The sequence below is a fragment of the Meles meles genome, chromosome 12, assembly GCF_922984935.1.
Source record: "Meles meles chromosome 12, mMelMel3.1 paternal haplotype, whole genome shotgun sequence".
Taxonomy (NCBI): domain Eukaryota; kingdom Metazoa; phylum Chordata; class Mammalia; order Carnivora; family Mustelidae; genus Meles; species Meles meles.
The window spans coordinates 70,057,081-70,078,924 of NC_060077.1; the positions used below are offsets into that span (position 1 = coordinate 70,057,081).

Below are 21,844 nucleotides of genomic sequence, written 5' to 3' on the forward strand. Positions count from 1 at the left end.
CTGTAAAGGCAGGCCCTGGGGGCAGAGAAAGGCCCAAGGTGAGAGACCCTCTTCATTCCCGTGGGTTCCTTACTGCTCTGTCACACAATCAGGGTCTCAAAATAAGTCAGGGCCTCTTCGACACACAGTCCTGTTTCTCTGGCCCCAAGTTGCTGCAGGTCCCAGGATAAGGGGTGGGGGTGGGGAGAGGGAAGGTGGCCCTGAGCCACCAAGCTGGGTTTTGTGAACTTGTCCCATCTCATCTTTTTCACTTGTCACCCCCTCTCCCTGGCACAGTCCTTCTTCCACGGTCACCTGAGGATATGTATTCATCCTTTCACAAGTCAGATGGAGGGGACCCAAAGGACAGACCTCCTTCTGTAGAGGACCCTCATCTCCGGCATTCTGGAAAGCCTGTGTTGAACCCTTCCGCTGACTGGGAGCTCCCTGCCTCACAAGGGACCCCACTCCTCTTTAGGACCACGGTACATGTTAGAAGCTACCTTCCTTTGCTCGGACACCCAGCTACCTCCTGAAATCTCTCTCTTACTGGTTGGAGTTGGCCAGACTTTGGGTAAAATCGTCCCTCTACCTGATAGAGCTTTAGAAATTCCAGGGTCTGTTTGCATATATCCGTTAAGCCTTCCTCTCCAGGTTAAGATGCACATGGTTCTCTGTCCTCAATGGTCTCGTTCTCCAACCTTTCCCTCCTCTCTGTCCTGGAGATCCCTTGCTGCCAGCACCCCAACTTCCTTGGCACCTTGGGGCCCGAGGGAGCGGGTCATGCCTGGCGAGTCTCCATGGAGTACCCCCCTGGCCAGGACTAGTGGAGATTTTACCCACAGGAGTTTAGGAGTCCCCAGGGGTCAAGGTGTATTGGACCCATTCCCTACCCCTGCTCCGTGTTTACCTCCAGCCTTCGGTGGACACCGACTCCCAGACTGCGGACCCAGGGAGCCCGGGATGCCCGATTTGAGTGAAATCTTGAATCCATGGCCTCGTATCTCTTGCACTGGGTTGTGCTGACTCCCCAAAGACCTCAGCCATGAGCTTGGGCCTCTCAATGGTCTGCAGGGTAGCTGGGGTACGTTCTGACTTTACTAGAAGATGTTGGGGAGAGGGGCAGAAGACAAGTAATGTAACTGGCAAGTAGTTCAAGATGATATTTTTATATTAAGACAAATGCATATACATTATGGGATAGTATGTCGGTATGTGAATTTCAAAGCCACAACCTCCAACTGCAGAATTTTACACTCCGGGAGGGACGCTTCAGGCAATTTTTTTAAGAGTTCAGTTCCCATTCATTGATTGACTGACCCCTCCACTGCTGAAGGGCATTGGGTGGAAAACTCGGAGATGCTCTGGTGTAATTGTTCCCTTTCGTTACTACAGCCACGTGAGGACCAGAGTAGGGAGGTGAGTAGCCTGAGGGCACACTGTGTTGGGGAGCTGGAACCCACATTTTTCCTTTCCTCTGTATGGAGAAATGCTGCATTTGCTTTATAAGAATGCTGACCATGGAATGCCTAGGGTGGCTCAGTCGGTTAAGCGTCTGCCTTCAGCTCAGGTTAGGATCCCAGGGTCCTGGGATCGAGTCCCGTGTTGGGCTCTCTGCTCAGCGGGGAGCCTGCTTCTCCCTCTCCCTCTGCCTGCTGCTCCCCCTGCTTATGCCCTTTTTTTCTCTCTCTCTCTCTCTCTGACAAATAAATAAATAAAATCTTTAAAAAAAAGAAAAGAAAAGAAGAATGCTGACTATGGCAAGAAAGGGGATTGCAAACAGAAAAGGGGGCTTTGGGGAACCCTGGGTTACCCAGAAAACACAGCTCAAAGAACCGTTCTACTCAGAGAGTCTGTGCTCTGGGTTCTGAGTAGAGTTGACTCCGTTCGATGGCAATCCTTACCTCTTTCAGGAGCTCGTGTTCCCTGCTTGGGAGAGAGGTTCAGTGAGGAGGGAAGAGAAGCCCAGCCCCATTGCCAGGAAAGGAGAGAGGGTAAGAAAGAGCTAGACCAGCGGGGGCCACCATGGATGCCTTGGTGGGGAGCTCAGAGGACTGGCGGTGACAAAAGGGTCAGCACTCCGTGACTTTCGCAGGCTCACACACCACAGGCTGTCCCTGCGCACGTGCACGTGCGCACACACATTTTGCACTGGGGCTCGTGGATGCCCCAAAGCTTGGGATGGCACAGTGCCTCCCACACCTGAAAGGTAGGAGACGCTGGGGAAGTTAAGCTCCCGCCTCCCCACCATAGAACCACCCCGGACACCTAAAATGAGCCCTGGAACGAGGAAGTCGACCTGAATCAGGAGACTGAATAAGCCTTGCTTTCTATGCCTCACGACACTGTCCTTCAAGTGACTAGTGAAGGCTCAAAGGTTTGTGTTTTTTGCAAAGACGTCTTTGACATTATTGTAACCCTGTGACACCCGGTCGTCAGATCCTTTTTTGCGGTGAACCCCTAGCCATTGACTTGTTGCTGGTCACCTCTCACAGAAGTGCAACTCTCAATAATTTAATCAAGTCAATTAATACCGTTTAATAAATAGGCCAGAAAATTAGCTGAGAGTTTTTCTTGGCGGGGTGCAGCGTGCGACCAAAGTTATGGAAGATTGTCCTTTGAATCACTAAGGCAAACTCTGTTGTGTCGTTTTACATAAAGCAATCACATTAAAAAAAAGTTATAAATAGGAAAAATTCCAAAGTTTTCCCACAGACAGACAGGGAAATTGAAACACCAAAGGAAAAAAAAAAAAAGAGAAAAGGAAAAGGAAAAAAAAGAAAAAAGGAAAGAGAAACAAAGAAAAGAAACAAAACGCAAGCACCCCTGCCCACCCCCAACCCATCTGCGTCAAGTTCTTCTCCATCATACAGTACTCAAGATCTTTGGATATTTTACAATGTACGACTCCAAACTGCAGCGGAGGAAAAACAAAAAGAAGTAACAAGTCGTCTGAAAAACTGAGTTTATAAGAAGTCATTACCTTTACAAAATAAAAACAAAAGCCCCAACACCACTGGATTCCAATTTGTTCATTTTTCCTTGTTTTCTAAAGTCTGGGTCAGCCCCAATCCCTTGGCTGATGGGGGAAACATGGGGATGTTGGCGCATGGGTTCCAGAAGCGGGTGTCAGAAATGGAGGTGGGAATCTAAGAGGCGGCTGCCCGGAACGATGGCATCTTTAGACAGAAGGGTGTCCGAAGCTGTTCCCTCTGATTGGAATGGCATCGGGGGGAGTGCGGAGTCAGAGTTCTCTTCTGGGGAGCTGCGAGGGGGACAGAGTCTGTGGTCTTCTCTGGCCTTTTTGTTTTTTGTTTTCTGTTTGCTCAGGAAGAAGCCAAGGCGATAGGAAGAGCCGAAGTCTCTTGTGCCCATGGCTCCTGGACTGGGGACACCGGCCCTGGGTAATGGGTGCGGATGCCACTCCCACTGTCGGGGCTGCTGAGAAACAGAGGCCAACTCAGCAAGAGAAGGGGGGTGGGGGCAGGGGCCGGAAAGGGGAGAGAAGAACAGGAAGGCGCTGGGCCAGCAAAGATCTTCCTTCTCCGAACTTGCTACAAACTCAGGAACCGGGGAGGGCGTGTGGGCAACCCTAACGCCCAGAGCCCTTCAAACCCTTACTGGAGCCAAGACTCTGCCTCCCGCCCCTGAGGGAGGACAAACACCCCAGCTTCCTCCCCGAGGAATGAGGGAGAGGTGGAGGGTGCCTAAATACAGACGAAGGCAATCCCCAGCGATCCCAAAGCCCAAGGAACAATAAACACAAACCCCGGGTAACCAGGTGTTTTGTCTCTTTCCAGGAATCAGGGTGGAGGGAGGCAGCCACCAGGTGTTACCAGGGGGCCCCCACCCCTTCTGTATTGGCCCCAGGAGTACCAAGAGACTTTGTACAGCCCTGGAGGGGGTGTGTGGAGGTGGGGTAAATGCTTAAGGAGTCATCCCGGGGGCCTGACACAGTGGCCTGCCTGCCCGGAGAGGTCGGGGAGTACCTGGAGTTCCCCAGAGCTGCCTGTGGACAAGCCACACCGCAGCTCTTCTCTGTCACCCCTGTCTAATGTGGCCACATTTCTCACCCGTGCTAATACAGAGGTGAATGGGATTAAACCAGATCCGGTAGGATAGGTGTTTTCAACAGGACTTTAGGAGTGCAAAGCTCCCACCTTCTCCAGAATGCTTTGTAAGGGACAGCTGTGTAGATGTGTGTATGTGGGCGGGTGGGTTCCAGAGGGGAAACTAAATTAGCGGCCCCCGCTCCGTAGCAGGGTAGAGGGGACTGACCTGTCCGAGGTTACAGGGCAGTGAGGGAAAAAATAGGCCCGGCTTCCAGGAGCCCTCCCTGCCAACAGGGCATTTCCCATAAGGATCCCAGGATGGCCGGAGACTAGAAACATGACCCAGCAGAGCCGGTCATAGAGACTTTGCCACAGAGCTATGGGGAGGCGAGGACATGTGCCCCAAGCTCTTAGGGTAGGCCTCAGCCCTCTCCATTTGGTCTGCCTTTGGCCAAGCTCCCTCCCTCCATCTAGCCCCACAGAGCTCCAAAGTGCCCCTGGGCACCCGGGGTGCAGCCTCCTCTGTGGCACAGGCCCCTGTGAGTTTGTGGGTGACAGCCAAAGCGAGGTGGAGGCCAGGCCCCGGGCTCCAGGCCCTTCGGGAAGAGATGGTCATCTCAGACACCTTCGAAAGGGAGACAGGAGGCCCCAGGAGGCCTGGAAAATACCACTGTTGCTGATAATATTTTTTCTTGTTTCCTTTGTGATTTCAAAGACGAAGTTCAGACCCACTGGGCGGCGCAGGGGGAGCCTGGCGGGAGAGGGGGCAGGGCCGCAGCACTGGGCGGGGGAGTCCAGGAGGACCAGCCTAGTTGTTGGCTTCAGACATGGAGGCCACGTGGTTGAGGCCCGCGAGCCCCGGGAGGCCGGCCAGGCCCGCGGCCCACGGGTCAGGCAGCGGGAAGTAGGGCCGCGCGGCCGCCACGTTCTCGGCCAGCGCGAAGGCCAGCAGGCCCCCCGCGTCCCTCTCGGCCTCCAGCTGCGCGCGCCCGAACAGCTTCATCTGCGTCTCCTCGAACTGCCGCTCGAGCTCCTGCAGGCTCAGCGCGCCCTTGGGCGCCGCCAGGAAGTGCTTGGCGGGGCTGGGGCCCGGGAGGCACACGGCCGCCCCGCCCAGGTGGCCGCCCACCTCGCCCAGCGCGGGCGGCATCACGAAGGCCGCCTTGTCGGGCGCCGGGCCGCCCGGCCCGAAGAGCAGGCTGGCGGCCCTCCAGGCGGCGGGCTTGCGGCCGCGCCGGGGCCGGGCCATGCGGCAGCTCTGGCGCTTGATGTGGCGGTGCAGGTGGTCGGAGCGCGTGAAGCTCTTGTAGCAGAACTCGCACTGGTAGGGCCGCACGCCCGTGTGGATGCGCATGTGGTTCTTGAGGTCGTAGTTGTGCACGAACTTGGCGTTGCAGTGGATGCACAGGTAGGGCCGCTCCCCCGTGTGCTTCCGCATGTGGATCTTCAACTTGTCCTGCCTGCAACGCAGAGCCGGCCGTCAGTCCCCGCGCCCCACGCGGCGAGCCACCCCTACGCCGCGGCCCCCTTCCTCCAGAACCTGCCAAGGCCCGCCCCTGCTGTGGTGCCCAGATCCAGAAAGGGGGCCGTGCTGGGACTTCCTCGCATCCCATGCCTCACTCCAAACAGGTGTGGCTCCTCACGGGGATTAGAGGGCTGGAGAAGGAGTGGAGTCCGGAAAGACCACCTTCACTCCCCCAACTCCCTTTCTCCTAGGCTCAGAATCTTTGAGAGCCTCTCTGTCAGAGGCCTGTCTCAGACTGGAAATGGGCCTTCTGGGGACACTTCTCCCCACAGGTCAGCAGTCTGTCCTTCGTCCCTGTAGGGTGTGACAACCTCTGATACTGGGTTGCACCTTAATTTCATGCCCATTGTCTCCAGGTGACAGTCTTCCCTCCTGTTGGTCCCGTGCTTTTACCTAGAGCCCCCGGAGCCCATAGTGGCCCCAGGGACTGTTGAGATCTGTCTGTTCTCAGCACTAATCTGGGAGGCTACGGAAGCCGAGCACACCTTGTTCAAGTCTCCACACACTGTGGTTTCTTATCCTGAGTCATGGGCTCTCCTCTTTGTCTTCGGAGAATCCCAGGGTTTACAAAAGAGCCAGGTGCGACAAGAATGTAGCTTAATCTAGGGCAACGCTTTTCAGGATTTAAAAATCTCTTATTCAGAGGGAGGGTACGTGTGGAGGTGGGGCTCCCCCTGGGCTCGGGAGGCCCTGCTCCAGCTGTGGGCCCACCGCTAACATGCTGAATGTCTGCAGGCAAGTTACTTAACATCTCTGCACTGAGCCAAACTTAGCATTAGACATTGGTTCCTGTTGTCCAGGGCTGATGGAAAGAATCTGGGTTTGTGTCAGACTAGATCCAACACACCTCTTGGTGATCTTGAAGAGAAAACTGACCTCACGGGTTGTCTTCCTAAAGCCTGAACTCTGCACAAGCCGGCCAATCGAACTTTCCAGCCTGGCTGAAGTGGGGTCAGGTGGGCTGCAAGAACTCATCTCACTGTCCTTCTGGAGTCTTCCCCGACCACGCCTGGCAGGCCAACAAACTCCTCGTATTGTCTCCCACGTCCTCCCTGCAGGTGTGGCTTGGGTGGAGCATCTGCCTGTAATTTGGGGCTCGGGTTTGAGGTCAGAGCAGATGAGGAGCTCAGGCATCCGCCCTAAAGTGGCCAGATTTAAACCACGCTCTGTAGAACCCCAGGACAGCCGGAGCCAGTCCTGGTCTCCTGGTGTCTCCTGGCCGCTAGAGGTCTCACTGGCTCTCATTTCTGGACTGGTTCCCCAGGGGTGGGGCAGGAGAGGAAAGGACATTCTCCTGGACACTGGCAGGGACCAGGGGAGGAGGACCAGGGAGGACAGAGCCATCCCTTCCACCTGCGCTCCCAGGAAGGCAGAAGGGCACCCAGGAAATGGAGATGGGGTGGGAAGAAGGATGGGCAGGGAGGAGGAAGTAAAGTGCGCAGGTGTCTCCACGCACCAGACCCTCCTCTTGTCCCCACTCCCTGTTCCTGCCACAACTCACCAACCATGCCTAGGCTGCATAGCACCCTGTTGTGACATCCCATGTTCCCTTCCCCAGCCAGCTTGCTGCCCTTATGGTATCTACAACCCACATTTCTTCCCGTTGATTTGGGGTCTGAACAGGAAGCAGTCTTAGCAAGCAGCTGGGCCAGCAGGTCTCAAACTCAAAGCTGCCTAAGAAGGGCCTTCAGGGCTCCATGGGCAGCGTGCTGGGCCCCACTCCCAGGGCTTCTGATCTGAGAGGTGGGGTGGGGGGAGAGCAGAAGATCTGCATTCCTAACAAGTTGCAACTACCGCCACCACGGACCCCCCAGCCCTGCCCTTCTAGTCCCGGCACCACCTGAAGAGCCACCTTGGCTGGAGGGCAGACTGGGGTCTCGGGGGGGAACTTGCCAAGGTCACCAGAGGAGTAATGGCAGTGCTGAGCCTAGAACTCAGGTCTTGTTCCTCAGCACTGCAGGAGCGGGATGCACGGTACGATTTGTACCTCAAGAGCTAAGTGCCGATTTAGTCGTGGGGGACAGGTCCTGGGACTCCACACATTCAAGGCTCTCAGGGAAGTGCTGAAGCTTGCTGGTCACTGGCCAGGGGACTTGTGTCTTTCCCTGGGCCTGGTGGAGGGTTCGGTGAGGAGTCAGCTCTGGGGTGTTAAGTACAGCCCCTTATTTAACCCTCTCCATGACCTGATAGGCTGGATATTTTTCAAAATCATGATCACACGTAATCAGTAGTATTGATGTGGAGGGCCACCCTCAAGTAATGGACAGTGCAAACGGTAAGGCTTCAGATATCCAGACATAAATAACCATCGCTTCTCCCAAGCTTTTCATTAGAGCATCCAAAATAAGTCACATTTCAGCAGTCCTTAACTGAAGTGTGTAAGAAGTGCTCAGAAGGTGAAGACCGCTTCCTTTTACTGAGCACCTGCTATGGGCCGATGAATATACACCATTTCAGGGACCCTGGAATGTTGTTATTCATTCAGAGGCAAGTTGTGGTGTAGGGGCGGGGCCGCCATGGGGGCGGTCTGGGAGTCCCTGCTGTCGCTGTGGACCCACCACTAAGTTGCTGGGTGACCTTCAGCAGGGTACTTAACCTCTCTGTGCAGAAGTGAACCAAGGGCCAGACATCAGTTACTATTGTGTAGGACTGATGAGAGAATCTGGGTCCAAATGAGTTAGATTCAATATCACTAGAATAATTGCCTCACTGAGAGGACGAGTTAAGGCTCAGGGAAGTCAAGAGGCTTTCCCAAAGGTATCCGGCCATGAGGGGCAAAGCGGTCTGGGGAGCCATCTGGGGTAGGGTTTTATTTGCAAGCTATTCTGAGGTTGAGAAAGGTTGATTTTCCAACCAGGGACTCCCAGCCTGTGGCCCAGCAGGGCTGCCTCAGAAAGTGTAGACCAGAATAGTTAGCATTTGTGGCCAGCTTTCTGCCTCTGGGGCCAGGAGACAGGGGCGGGCATGGGAGGAGCTCAGCCCTGGGCAGGAGCTGGCTGGCCTTAACTGTGACTTTTCTTTCCTGGGAGCAGTGGGGAGGGTTAGTAGAGCGGCAAAGCCCATGATAAGTTAGTCCTGGAAAAAAAAACTTAGAGATCATCTGGTCTACCAGGATCGCATTCGTATGTTCTGATTCACAGTCGAGTCAGTGGGCCGGGCCACCTGTGTTATTGGCAGTACACTTGCTGGGACCTTGAAAATACTGATTTCCATTAAATACTTAATGCTCAAGAAGAGGAAAGCAAGGACAGAGAGAGAATGGCCTTCTAAGGTCACACCTCCTCCTCATCCCTGTGACGACCTGTGCATGTGGATATAATGTGCAGGCCCATTGGCAGAGGCAGGCCCGGGGGCAGGCAGGCTCCAAGAACTGGACCAGGTCCTTAGGTGCCCCGGGCCTCAGTTTCCTGACCTCTAAAATGGGGGCCTGGGCTGCACCATTTTGACCTCTGGTGTTCTGTGAGTGTTTCCATCTGGGGAATGGGTTTACACCGAACTTCCCTCTAACTAGTTGGCTTTGCAGATGATGGTTCTTCTCCCCTGCTTCCTCACTGATCTGGTTTGTTTGAGGAGGCGGCCTAAGTTTAGCCAGAAAGTGTTCTAGCTTGAATCTCAGGAGCTGAGCTAGTCGTCCCTTCCATTTGGGACTGAAGGTCCGGTGGTCCCACTAAAAATCTCTCGAGGCTGCCCCTGTCCGATGGTCGATGTGCTAACTGGCTCCTTGGCATGGCTTGTAATGCCATCACGAGCTAACCCTTCCAGTTACTAACTGAGTTTTAAGTTCAGGGAACCCTTGGTGGCTACAGTTAACAATACTGCATTGCATACGGAAGTTGTTAGGAGAGTAGATCTGAAGTGTTCTTGCCACACACACACACACACACAAAATGTAACCATCTGAGGCATTGGGTGTGTTAACGTGTGCACTACCACACATTAGTGTGGTATCCTGACATCGTAGACCTTGGCCTTCTATGCTCTATGTCCATTATATTGGAATAAAGCTGGAAAAAAAAGATCACCCATCTACTTGCTAGCTCCCCTCCCCAGAGTACTGCCTTCCCCCCCCCCCCACTAGACATATATGCTGGTCCCTCAGCAGGCCACGCTCTGGTGAACTGGTCAACTCTGTATCTTTGAACGCTGGGAGGCATGAGCCAGACTTTTAGCCATCCCTCCTTCCAGTGCAGAGTCTGCCGTATTATGACATGGATGCTTGGTAAATCCTGTCTCCTTCCCTTTCTGTGCAGATCTCGTATTTGGACACCAATGCGCCATCTCTGGGCTCCCACCAGAGGTCCAAGCCCAGACATCAGCGTGCGTGCTCCTTCCTCCCCAGCCATGAACCCTTGTTCCGGCACCCCCTCCTCCCTGCAACTCTTTCTCAGTTTACTTTGGCAAACCGCACTGCTGGAAATGTCTCCCACTCCCAACTTCCCACCTCCACCCTTCAAGGTCAACTTCAAGGGCAATCCTCTACAAACCTTTCCGTGTCCACCCAGGTCTTATCCTTGGCCCTCACCTTCCAGGGCACCTGACCTGAATACCATCCCTCGAGCTAGGTCACTGCGGGGCAAGGAGCCCCTTCTTCCCCACCACCACACCCCTTCCCTCCTCCCCGCCCACGTTCAGCATCACTTGGTGAGTGCTGGGCATTGCTTTTCCTGGCCTCACTCAGTCCGTGGCACCGAAGCTACCCGACCTGCTTTGATGAGAACCTGTCGGACGCTTCTGTATTCTGCACGGTTGGTCCACCACCTGGAGCATGCAGGGGGCGCTCGTGGAGCCTTTGCCGACGGACCCATGTCCTGCAGGTGCAGGAGCAGTTCTCAGAGCTCCCCCGGCTCTGATTCCAGCGCGCTCTGGCTCGCCCTGACTTCCCTGTCTGCCATCCCCTGCCCCGACCCTGCGCTGGGGACCAGCCCAGGCCCCTTGCACCCAAGCCTTGATCTGCATTCCCCCTTCCAGTGGGGCACGTCATGGGAAAGCTTTGTGGTCCTTATGAGCTCATTCCCTCGCGTGAAGGAAAGGGCCACGGGGTCTCGTCCGGGGTGCCCAGCCTCCGTGAGGGCTCCCAGGCCTGACAATGCTTTCCCAGCACCCTCCGCCCACACTTCTTGGTAACCTGACAGTCTGAGACAACCCCTCCTCCTGGTACCACGGCTAATGACATTGCATTGTCTTAATAAGTCCCCAGGGCTGCCAGGAGTGGGAGGGCTAAAAGGGAAATACGGGAAAAAGGCAGCTGCCGGGCTCCTGGCCTGGTCTGGAGAGCAGATCACTGCAAGCGTGTGTAGCAACTGGCACGGGGCTCACGCGGGCGGCAGGGGTCAGAGGTGAAGCTTTGCAGCCTTTATGGGCTGGTGGCAGGAGGCCTGGTGGACACTGAGGAGGTCACAGCTGGCCAGACAGTGATGCTCAGGGTGCGAGACTCAGGGAGAAGGACGCCATGTGATTGTGGGATGGCCAGAGCTGGGAGGGGGCAGTGTGGGGCCAAAGAAACATAGTCTGGTTGAAGCCTTCAAGGCCCTGCCTGGGGCTCCAGGGGTGTCTCATATCTGGAACAATCAGCGGAAAAACAACGGTCCCCAGGGCTGCTTGATATCGAGCACCGACTCCGAGGTGAGGGTCTGACGCCAAGGAAGAGACAATGCCGTGGTGGGGGAGGCCTTCCCCTCTCTTCTTGGAGAACCACAGCATGAGAGCTACAGGCTGGGCTCTCGGGACAGAACGGGGGCTCTGCGGAAAGGACTCCCCGATCCTTCCACCACCACTGCTGCCAAAGCCGTCAGGAATGACGCGTGGACATTCTGGGAGTCGGCATCTGAGCCCATAACTCAGAGCCTGGGCCAAAGGGCCACTTTGCCAGAGGAGGGTGGGCCGCTCCAGTATCCCTGGGGGTGATGGGAGGTGGGGTCAGCATCAAGGGGGAAGGGAAAGGAGCCCCGACCAGAGAGCGGAAGCTCGGCTGTGTTTAAGGAAAGAGAGGGAAAATAGTGTCTAAGAGGAGGAGTCGAGGGCGGCCCATCCTAGATCCCTCAGCCTCCAGGGGGCCCGATCCCCAGGAGTGGTTGGGCCTTGCAAGGGAGGCTGGGAATCCTGAGTCAAGGAGGCAGCAGCTGTTTTAAGGGGCTGCTGAAGTGCCTCCATCTGGGGAGGGAGGGAAGGTGTTGTGGGAGGTGGTGCAGGAAGTCAGCCCCCAGGAAGGTCCCCACGGAAGGGCTGTGAGGGATTTGACTACCGGGAGAGGCCAGGGCTCAGAGAAGAAGCCTTGCGGGCCAGCTCCGGGAAGGGGCAGGAGGGAAGCACGGAGCCAGCCAGCCATTCCAAAGAATGTGACAGGGAGGGTGGTCCATGGCAGCCTTTGGCAGGCAATCAAGTCCCCAGAGTCCCTTGTGTGAGGAGGCCAGGAAAATGTCCAACCTTCCCCTACTCTGGGGCGCCCCTGCTCCTGGGAAGGGGGGGGTGCCCAAGAGCAGCTCTGATCTTTCTCAGCAGGGTCAGAGTCCAGTGGGAGCTGGGTGAGGGGAGGTGCTGACTGAGGCAGGAACGCAGCTGCTTCAGGGGGCCCAGATGGCGGTCGCCGAGCTGAGCAGGAGCAGACCAGACGGAGGGCGGAAGGGCAGACTCATGGCTCGTCTCGGGTCTGGTTGGGAGGGCTGGTGAGGGCTGGTGAGGCTGCAGACACAGCCGCCCCCTATGCCCCCTATGTGATCATTAGGAATGTGCTGGGAGGGAGGGTTCTGGAATGCGGCCCTCCTCTACAACCCAGCGTCCTACCCGAACTAGGAGGCTTACTCAGAGAATGTTCTCGTGTCAGGAGGGCAAGAAGTCTGTTTGCAGTGACTGACCAAGTTTAACATTTTCCCAAGGGAAGGCAGGGCCCACAGACTGGCACGGCCTGCGCAGAAGGCTGTGTGTGTGGGAAAGGCCCGGAGGGGAGGGCCAGCGAAGGAAGGGACTTGGGGTGCTAGGCAGGCTCCCTGTGTGGCATGCTGAGATGTGCACCCCCTCCGAAACCACAGAGCCGGGGCTCCCCAGCAGGGGAGAGGGGTCCCGGAGTCAGCCCTGTGGGAAGGGAACAGGTGTGGGAAATCAGGGACATGGACCCCGGATGGCAGGAGTGGGTGTTGTGACTGACTTGGGGCCTGGCTGGATCTGGCCTGTGAAGAGTGTCCTTGTCTTTGAAGTCACTCCCAGGGGCCTGGGCTGGGAGTCACAGGCTGGAGATGGGTGAATGGTAGTCGAATGCGGATTGTGGCCTAGTTTATCTCCCCCAAACGATCCCCGTGCTCTTGTTGCCGGTCGTCCAGGTGTTCCAGCCTGGTCTGTGGGGCTAAGGTCAATTTAGGAGAAGGCGGTGGTGGTGGCGGGGTGCTGGGGGTGATTCGAGTGGCAGGGCCGGTAGTGAGGTCTATCCCAGGGGAGGCAAGTCCCAGGGACTTTGGGCCCAGCTGCTGTGTGCCAATAAGGGGAGCAGAAGGCCCTGAGGTGAGGGTTGTGGGGAAGACTATGGGGGTGCCCCTGGGGTAAGTGGGGCCTTGTCCCTCTGCACCTGGAGACTCTCCCTCCACGGTCAGCTCCAAGCATCTGGGAGAGATTCTATTTGGGGTGTCTGTCTCAGAAGCAGCTGTGCGGGGACCCCAAAGCCACCTTGGAAACAATCAGTATCGTCCTTCCAGTCACCAAAGAGCCTGCAGAGCTCTGACACCCTGGCCCTGTCACTTGAACAGATTTCTGATACCCTTCTCGGGAAACTTCAAAGACAGTTTTGAAGCCACCGAAGACAGTGGGTCTCGTTACTTTTTAAGACTCATCTTATTTTTTCCCCCCAAAAGTATCACCCCTGATTTGCTATTATTCAACTTGGCTCCAAAAAAGAAAAAAAAAAAAAAGGTCCCTCTCTCCTCAAAGGCCAAAGCTGGGCCCCACCGAGGAAACTCAAACTCTATTTTCCCATATGAGGACCAGCAAAACGGAGCAGGGAACACATCTGCGCCCCCAGCACCCCTCCAATCAATTCTGAGCCCAAATGTTGCAATGGAGACAAGGCACATATCACACGCTTGCTGAATGGCACGGAGTCTGGGACAGATGGAAGGCGTGTGAGGTACTGAGTTCAGATCTCAAACTTTATAACCGCATAGAGTGAACCCTCGTCCTAACATGGAGAATCGGCGGGAGAACATAAAAGGAGGCTGATCCTGTAGATGAGATCCCGAAGAGGACTGAAAGGACGACAGGGAGGGGGTCTCTGCAGTCTCCCGGTCACAGATTTTGGTGTCACACATGTCCCAGCTCTGGCATGTTCCTCTCCATGCACTTACAAGTGGCCAACTCGCCACGGAGAGGGGGACTGCTCCTCTGCAAGCAAAGGCCACGGCAGGCACCGCCTCCTCGTCCCAGGGCAGGGCTGTGGTGACGGGCTCTGCAGCAGCTCAGGACGCGGCTGAGCACGCGTGGAGGAAACTAAAGAGGCGGCACTCCACTGGGGGGCTTCAGCCTGGCTCCCGTGGGTGCACAGTGGGGGAGGGGAGAGGGAGATCAAGCAAGCACAACACGGAGGGGGGGGTGGGGACAGCTCTGCCCTACGGGGTCAGCTCTGGGCTCACCTGTACCGTATCTCAGCCTTCCACCTCATCTGCATTTCAGAAAACCCTCTAGCTCTTGAAACGGGTTTGGAAATCCCTGCGCCCAGTAAGGCATGGCGCGCGCCTAGCAGATAAACTCGACATGCCTCTCGGATCCAGCAGGGCCTCCCCGGGACTGGCTGTCTCTGCATCTCAGCCCTCCGTGGCCCGCTCTGACCCCCCCCCCCCGAGCTGGGGGCGGCGATACGCACCTGGTGAAGCGCACCTCGCAGATACTGCACATGTATGGCTTCTCCCCGGTGTGGGTCCTCATGTGCCGCGGCAGCTTCCCGGCCCCCATGATGACCTTGTGGCAGATGGGGCACTGCTGGGAGGCCTTGGGCTTCAGCTTGCGCTCCTCCACCAGCGGCCACGGCGGGAAAAGGCCGCCCAGGTGGGTGGCACTCAGGAAGTTGAGATAGGCACCGTAGTCACTCTCCGCCTTGATGGGGCCCAGCGGCCCCCCGGGAAGGTCGGGGAACATGTCCTTGAAGAAGTCGCTAGGGAAGGGGGGTGGTGGGGGTGGGGGCAGCTCCTCCTTCTCCTCTTCCTTGATCTTCCGGTTCTTGATGACCAGGTCTAGCGGCCCACTGTCCATGGGCTGCTCGGGCAGCTGGGTGAAGGCACCGAAGTCCCCCGGCCACAGGTGCGGGAAGAAGTCGGGGGCGAACGGCGATAAAGAGGGTCTCCTGTCGGCGATGTTGGCCTTGGGGTACAGGTTCTCCCTCAGCAGAGATTCGATGGAGAAGTCCCGGATCACGCCCAGATGCCCAGGGCCGCTGGCCTGGAAGGAGTCGGGGAAGTCCCTGGGTGTGTCCGAATAGGCCTTCTCGGTGAGATGGTCCGTCTTGGAAGGGCTTTGGCGGCAGTTGATGTCCTGGGGGTCAGGCAAGTTTTCTTGATCGGCGAAGTCCTCTGTGTCGTCGTCCTCATCCTCCTCCTCTTCCTCCTCCTCCTCCTCATCCTCCTCATCCTCGTCCTCGTCGTCATCATCGTCGTCTTCCTTGTCATCCTCCTCCCCGCCGTCCCCGCTGGGCTCCATGATCTCCAGACACACGTTCACGATGCACTGGATCTCCAGCATCCTGGCGGCGTTGAGGATGTGCTTGACATTGGCAGCGGTGATGGTGAGCGTGGACGTGTAGGCGAAGTCCAGGATGGCAGCCAGGGCCTCGGGCTGGACGAAGTCGATCTCGTAGACGTACGGCTGGCTGGCAAGGGCGCCGGCCGTGAAGAGCTTCTTGAAGTACTTGCTGCAGGCGGCCAGGACGGAGCGGTGGGTACGGTACTCCTGCTCCTGGACCACCAGGAGCACGTCACAGAGCAGGCCGTCATGCCGCTGCTCATTCAGGCTGCATAGGACCTCACTGCTGTGGTTGGGGAAGGGAATGCCGATGAGCTCGTCGATGCCATTGGCCATGGTCTCAGCCAGAGCCCTGCGGAGATGCACGGAGAGGAGACCGGGGTTAGAGGCGTCCCAGGAGGGGATCCCCAGTGCTGGGGCCCCCGGGAGGCCAGGCTGCTGGGCGTGGTGGCCACAGCACCTCCGCCCTCCCCTGCCCTCTACCCCTCCACCAGAAAGTCGGCCTTCCTCCTTCTCGGCTTTACCAAACCCCACCTGCCATTCAGGACCCAGCTTGCCAGCCAGGCTTTTCACTGTCCGATGTGCAGGCTCTCTCCTGGGACCCCGAAGGCCCTCAGAGTTAGGCTTCTCCCTGGGCAGCGGGCATCTGCCCCGCCACCAAGGCTGTGGAAGCTTCTCGTGAGCATGTTTTCCACTGAATTCCATTTCACTGACGTGGAGCTTTAGAAACACCAGAATGGACCACGGGAAGCCCAACCTCTCTGTGTGCTACGGGGACAGTGTCCACCACTTACCCACATGACATCTGTGGGTTAAGCGCCATGGGGGGAATGGTCTCTCACCTCTCGGGGCTCCTGCTGGGAAAATGCTCTGTTTTTGTTTTTGTCTTTTTTTTTCCCCCACAAAACCTGTGACTCAGGTAATGGATGAACATCTTGAACCTACTGGCTCCCATGAGGAGCTGGGCTGGGGTGCCCCTCCACCCCGTTTATGTTGACCTCTCGACCCTCAGTATCTCAGAATGCAACTGTATTTGGAGGCAAGGCCTTTAAGGAGGTGATTAAAGTTACAGCGAGGTCATATGAGCGAGTCCTTGTCTGGTCTGACTGGTAGCCTTGTAGGAGGACAGGAGGCCACAGACACACACGGAGGGGCCACGAAGACACAGCGAGATGAGTCAAGGAGGCCTCAGAAGAAACCAAACCCACAGACACCTTGACCTTGAACCTCCAGCCTCCAGAACCGTGACAAAATTGATCTCTGTTGTTGGAACCCCCTGGGCTATGCTGCTTTGTTATGGCGGCCTGAGCAAGCGGATACAGCTGCTAGGGATCTTAAAGCCAATTTTGTGGCCCAATTTCAGCATGGAAAGGGCCTTATAGTCCATGTTTTGCCTTCTGGACCTTCCTTCTGGCTTCATTTTAGCTGATGAAGTTTCTCTTCTTTTGCACATCTTGACCTCTTTTTTTCTTTGAAATACTGACCTCCTATACCTGTATATACGTCCTATTTATGTGTATCTGTGAGCTGTTTCAGATATAAAATATACATTTAAATTCCACATTAAATTCAAGTACATTGTTAATGTATCATGTCTGTATTCTGTTACCCTCGGGGAAAGGCATCCCCTGCAGGGAGAAGCCTCTTCTGAGACCCCTTAGCATTCTATATATGAAACACAAAGTGTGTCCAGTGAGAGCCGCCAGGAGGGAAAAGTACAGGACGGAGGACACCAAGGATCACCTCCCTGCAGGGAGTAAGAATCACAGCCCAAGTCAGCAGGTTCGACCCGGACAAAAAGCCACCTCAATTTTTATGCCACCACCTGGAGGAGGACCCTTCTACTTAGGGCAAAGCTGGATTTATGGCCCATGATAAATCCTAGCAAAACCCGGGCCACACCCCAGTGCGATTACCATAGACAGAAGATAAAAATAAAAACAAAACCTGAAATCCTTGTGCCCCTGTGGGAAGAGCTTTGGGGATCCCCACACATTTATCTTCTGGATGTTTCTACTCTGGGAAGGCAGATGCAGTGGGAGGGGAGGAAGGGGAGGAGTGAGGAGTGCTGGGCACACAGTATGTGCGAATGGGGTCTGGAGGTACCAGGAGCTTGGCGGGAAGTGCAGAGTGCTGGTGCTCCTTCCCCCTCCCATCCTGTCCCATCACCAAGGGCCCAAGGCTTCCCTGAGCAATTCCGCTGGTGGGAGGGGTTCAGGTTTCCCAGAGTGACAGCCTTACCCCCTTCCCACCTTCTCATCTTTAAGAGGGCCAGAGACCCCACAGGCCAGACATTCATTCCCTAACTAGTCACTGGGTTTTTCCCAGTGCCAGCCTCTGCCCTGCCCTCCGGGAATGCACAGAGGGCAGACCAAGAAAGCCCCTGTTCTAACCCAGCTTATAGACATGACTGTGATAAAGATACAGCAAGGTTCACCAGAGAGAACTGAGAGTTCCCTACACACCTCTCAAAATGGCTAAAATAAAAACAGTGATAACACTAAATGCTGGTGAGGATGTGGGGAAACGAGTACTTAGCCATTGCTGGTGGGCATGTAAAATGGCACAGCCTCCCTGGAAAACAACTTGGTGGTTTCTGAAAAAAACGAAATATGTAACTACCATTTGACCCAGCAAGCACTCTTGAGCATTTATCCCAGAGAAATAAAAACTTAGGTCCACACAACCTCAATGCAAATGTTCTCAGCAGCTTTGTGCATAGTAGTCAGTAAGTGGAAAGCACCCTGATCTCCCTTAATGGGTGACGGGTTCACCAAGCCACAGTGCATCCATTCCAGGGAGGACTAGGCAGAGATCAAAAGGAATGAGCTACTGATGCATAAAATTCCTGGAAAAGCCAGAGTGAAAAAAGCCAATACTGGTAGGTTACATCCTATATGATTCCATTTACATAATGTTCTCGAGGTGGCATAATTATAGAGATGGGGAACATGGGAGGGGTGGGGCAGGAGGGAGGTGGGCATGGCTATAAAAGGGCAACACGAGGGACCCTCCTGGTGATGGGAATGTCCTGTACCTAGACTGTGTCAAGGTCACGATTGTGGCTGATGTCATACTATGATATTGAAAGCTGTTACCATTGGAGAAAACCGGGTGAAGTGGACATGGGATATCTGGACGATCCTTAAAACCACATGAGAATCAACAAATGATGTCAAAAATAAAAAGTTTAATTTAAAAAATGAAATGATAGGAAACAACCTAAACCAATCAATAATTCTTCTTCCACCCCAATGTTATTTATCATCTATCTATAGTAGTGGGTGGGGTGGTGGGGAGAGGGAGACTACTTTACTCAGAGTGGTCAGGGAGGACCTCCTTGAGGAGGTGTCCTTTGCCTGGATGGTAAGAAGGATCCAGCCACAGGAAATGATGTAGGGAACAGAGCTCCGGGCTGTGGGAATAGCAAATGCAAGTAGGCAGTTCCACCAAGGCACTGTAGGTCTGGGGGACCAGGTTCTGTTCTGAATGGCCCCATTTAACTTGGTTCTTGTCTACTGAAAAACCATCCCACTTCTACATCCCTCCAGGAGGCTCAGGTCCCCCTGAGATCCTATGTAGGACTCCCTTCTTTCTCTTTGACTAGGAAGGGTGACCCCAGGCTACAGGCCTCAATTGTCCTTGCCACAGAGAGAGTTCTGAGGCTCCTTCTTTCCCTGACCCCCCAGGCTTCCCTGCTGTCATGGTGGGGGCTAGAGGGAAAGCAGAGGGCTTGAGAATGCCTGGCAGGCTGAGAGGTTCCCTGCTGGGTGGCTCCTTCTCCTCTGCCGTGCCTGCCAGGGGTCCCAGGCGGGCTGCTCCGTGGCAGGCAGGTCCCACATGACCTGTGCAGTGAGCTCAGACACTCAGGCCTCTTAGGGCCGGATGGCAGGATAGGGTCGGGCCGACCACAGGCCAAGTGCCTGCCCCCCGACAGTGGGGCTCCCAAATGAGGGACCAGGACCATCACCTGGCATCAGGCCTGCCCATCTTCACAACAACTGGCATTTGGCTCCTCTAATCATCACCGTCCCTATCTTACAGAGGATGAGAGGGAGGGACAAAAGGATAAGTCACAGAGATGTTAAGTTACAGCATAAGGATCTGAGTCCAAAGGCCGGCTCCCCAGGCCAAGCTCTTAACCCCAACTACTCTACCTCCTACCTCCACTCCACAAAGGACACCAGGAAGGCCAGGGGGCCCTGCTATCCCCCGAGGGGCCCAGACTTTGGGCATTCAGAGATGCTCAGTGCTGTGCAGGAGGGGTGGGAAGGATTTGGGTCGGCAGGGGAGGTTGGCCCTCCCTTCTCAGGAGGGCCAAGCAGGCAGGGCCAGCGGGAGGACGAAGGCTTGGCCGGCCCCGGGAGCTGCAGCATCAGGACGACTTCCCAAGCAAGCTTCAGGCTGTGGCTTTCCTCCAAGGGGGCAGAGTGGCTCTGAGACCCCAGAGGGGACCCTGGAACTTGCCCACTTTCTCCTGGGGAGCGTCCCTTGCTCCGTACAAGCACCCCCCACCCTGCCTGGTGGTGGTCCTGGCAAAGCTCTGCCAGGCAACAGGGGAGGAGGGGAGAGAAGGGGATGGAGCTGAGGCTTTGTCAGGCTTTCCCATTGCACCTTCTGAGCTGATGGCCCACAGCACTGGTCTCAAATGTGCCCCACACCCTAGCCCTGTACCCTCTTCCCTCTCTAATTCCCCAACATGAAACTTGCTTCTCAGCCTCCGTGCCTTTGCTTGTGCTGAGCTCCTGGCTGGAGAGCACCCAGTACCCCGCATGTCCATCATCCTCCTTCTTGAGGAGGTCACAGCCCACCCACACTCCCAGACTCCACTCAGATGATCCTTACTCTGGCTCTCAATTCAGATGCCCGGATGACTCCTGCCATGGATCTCACTCTGCCTTGGACTTATTCTCTGTGCTCGGTGTTTCTGCTCGGGATCAGACTGTCATTACAGCACGCAGCTGGTAAAGGCCAAGGGCAGAGGCCCAGTGGCACCAAAATTACCGTTGTGCATGATGCTCACTATACAATGGCGCTGCCCTTAAAGGCAGACTCAAAGATGTCATTCTTGTCTCCTGGCAGCAAGGACTCATGGCCTCGCGTGGTCCACTTCCTCGTGAATAGGGCTGACCTGTGTAACCAGTGGGATTTGCAGACGTGATGGTGTGCGACTTCTGAGAGGAGGTTATAAGGGGCCTTCTGGGGGAATCCAGCTGTCAAGTTATAGGGACACTCAGCACTCAAGCAGCCCAGTGGTAAGGGACCACGGCTTCCTGCCAGCAGCCAGCACCAGCTCACCTGCTGTGTGACTGAGCCACCGTGAGAGGGGACTGTCCAGCCCCAGGCAAGCCTTCAGAGGCCAGGGACCCCACTGATATCCTGGATACAACTCTCTGAGAGTTGCTGACCCGGAGCCACCTAGCCGAGCTGCTCCTGAATTCCAGTCCCACAGACCCTGTGAGGCAGCGAACGTCTACTCCCCGTTTAAGTTTCTAAATTTTAGAGTGATTTGTTACGCAGCTATCAGTAGCTAACACAGGGCCTAATGACTTCGCAGACATGATAGATCTGTGATATTTAGCAGGCGGCGGTTAAAAGCTCCAGTCTAGCAAAATCAGTGTATTACAAGGCTGTTTTGATAGATGCAAGTAGATGCAGTAAGGAGATGGTCCCTTCTCCAAATTCCCACCCAGCTACCATCCCGGTGGCAGGTGCCTTGTGCTCAGAGACACCCTCTCCGCTCAGGTTTGTAAATGGAAATGTGAGTGCTAAGCATCAAGTCCAAATCAGAAAAGTCCCAGAAAATCAGTTCTTTATGGAGAGCCACATTTTCTTGCTTGCTAAGGGCTTACTGCTTTAAGGACAAAAATGTTTTAAATGTTTCTGAGAGAAAATTCTTACAATTCTTTAAGCTTTCTCTTGCCTTTTAAAATAGAGGAGACGCAACCTACTGAACTGTGGGTGGGTGGTCAGTGTCTCATCGGTGCCCACTGAGGGAGGCTGGCCATTCCTACACTAACCATCCCTCTCGTCACTCTGGGAGCCCCATCTGTTGGGACTGGGAATCAGGAGCCCTTAGCTGTGTGGCTTTGGGAGGGCCCTTGGCCTCTCTGGGCTTCTGGTTCTTCATCTTATCATCTCAAGTTCACGGAAAACCTGATGACTGTTGTCAGGATTTCCAGAAGCTACAGGTGCAAAAGGGAGATGAGGACGGGGCCTCATCCTTTGTGTCCCTGGACACAAAGGCTGGCCTGCCTGCCCGGCAGCTACTTCTCATTGTGCCTCGGTTCAGAGCTCTTGTCCCATTCCCGGAGAAGCGGATGTAACCATGACCCTGGGGGCTGTTCTTCCGGGCAGGAGGTGGGGTTGTCGTTTGCCATTTCTTTGTCCCTTGGGAAGAATGGACCCCTCCGTGCACTCTGGGAGCTTCCCCGGTGACCCTGAGATTCCCAGGCCCTGGAGGACCTGTAGATAGCAGTGTCCCCAAGGGGATGCCACACCACGGCCCTACCTTCCCGCCCAGACCCTGTATCCCCTTCACCACCCAAGCCAGGGCAGTGCTCTCTCCAAGAAT

At 55.6% G+C, this 21,844-nt stretch overlaps 1 protein-coding gene across 2 annotated transcripts in view; it reads right to left on the bottom strand.

Annotated features, from left to right (window-relative positions):
* Window positions 1-2,927: 2,927 nt before the first annotated feature.
* Window positions 2,928-21,844, bottom strand: part of ZBTB7C (zinc finger and BTB domain containing 7C) — a 335,725-nt gene continuing 316,808 nt past the window's right edge. For both annotated transcript variants that reach the window (XM_046024019.1, XM_046024021.1), the window contains 2 exons: window positions 14,399-15,622; window positions 2,928-5,491 (listed from right to left, as the gene is read on the bottom strand). In XM_046024019.1, the coding sequence (XP_045879975.1) occupies window positions 4,840-5,491; window positions 14,399-15,606 (1,860 nt within the window). In that variant the 5' untranslated portion in view covers window positions 15,607-15,622 and the 3' untranslated portion in view covers window positions 2,928-4,839. The remainder of the gene's footprint in view (window positions 5,492-14,398; window positions 15,623-21,844) is intronic.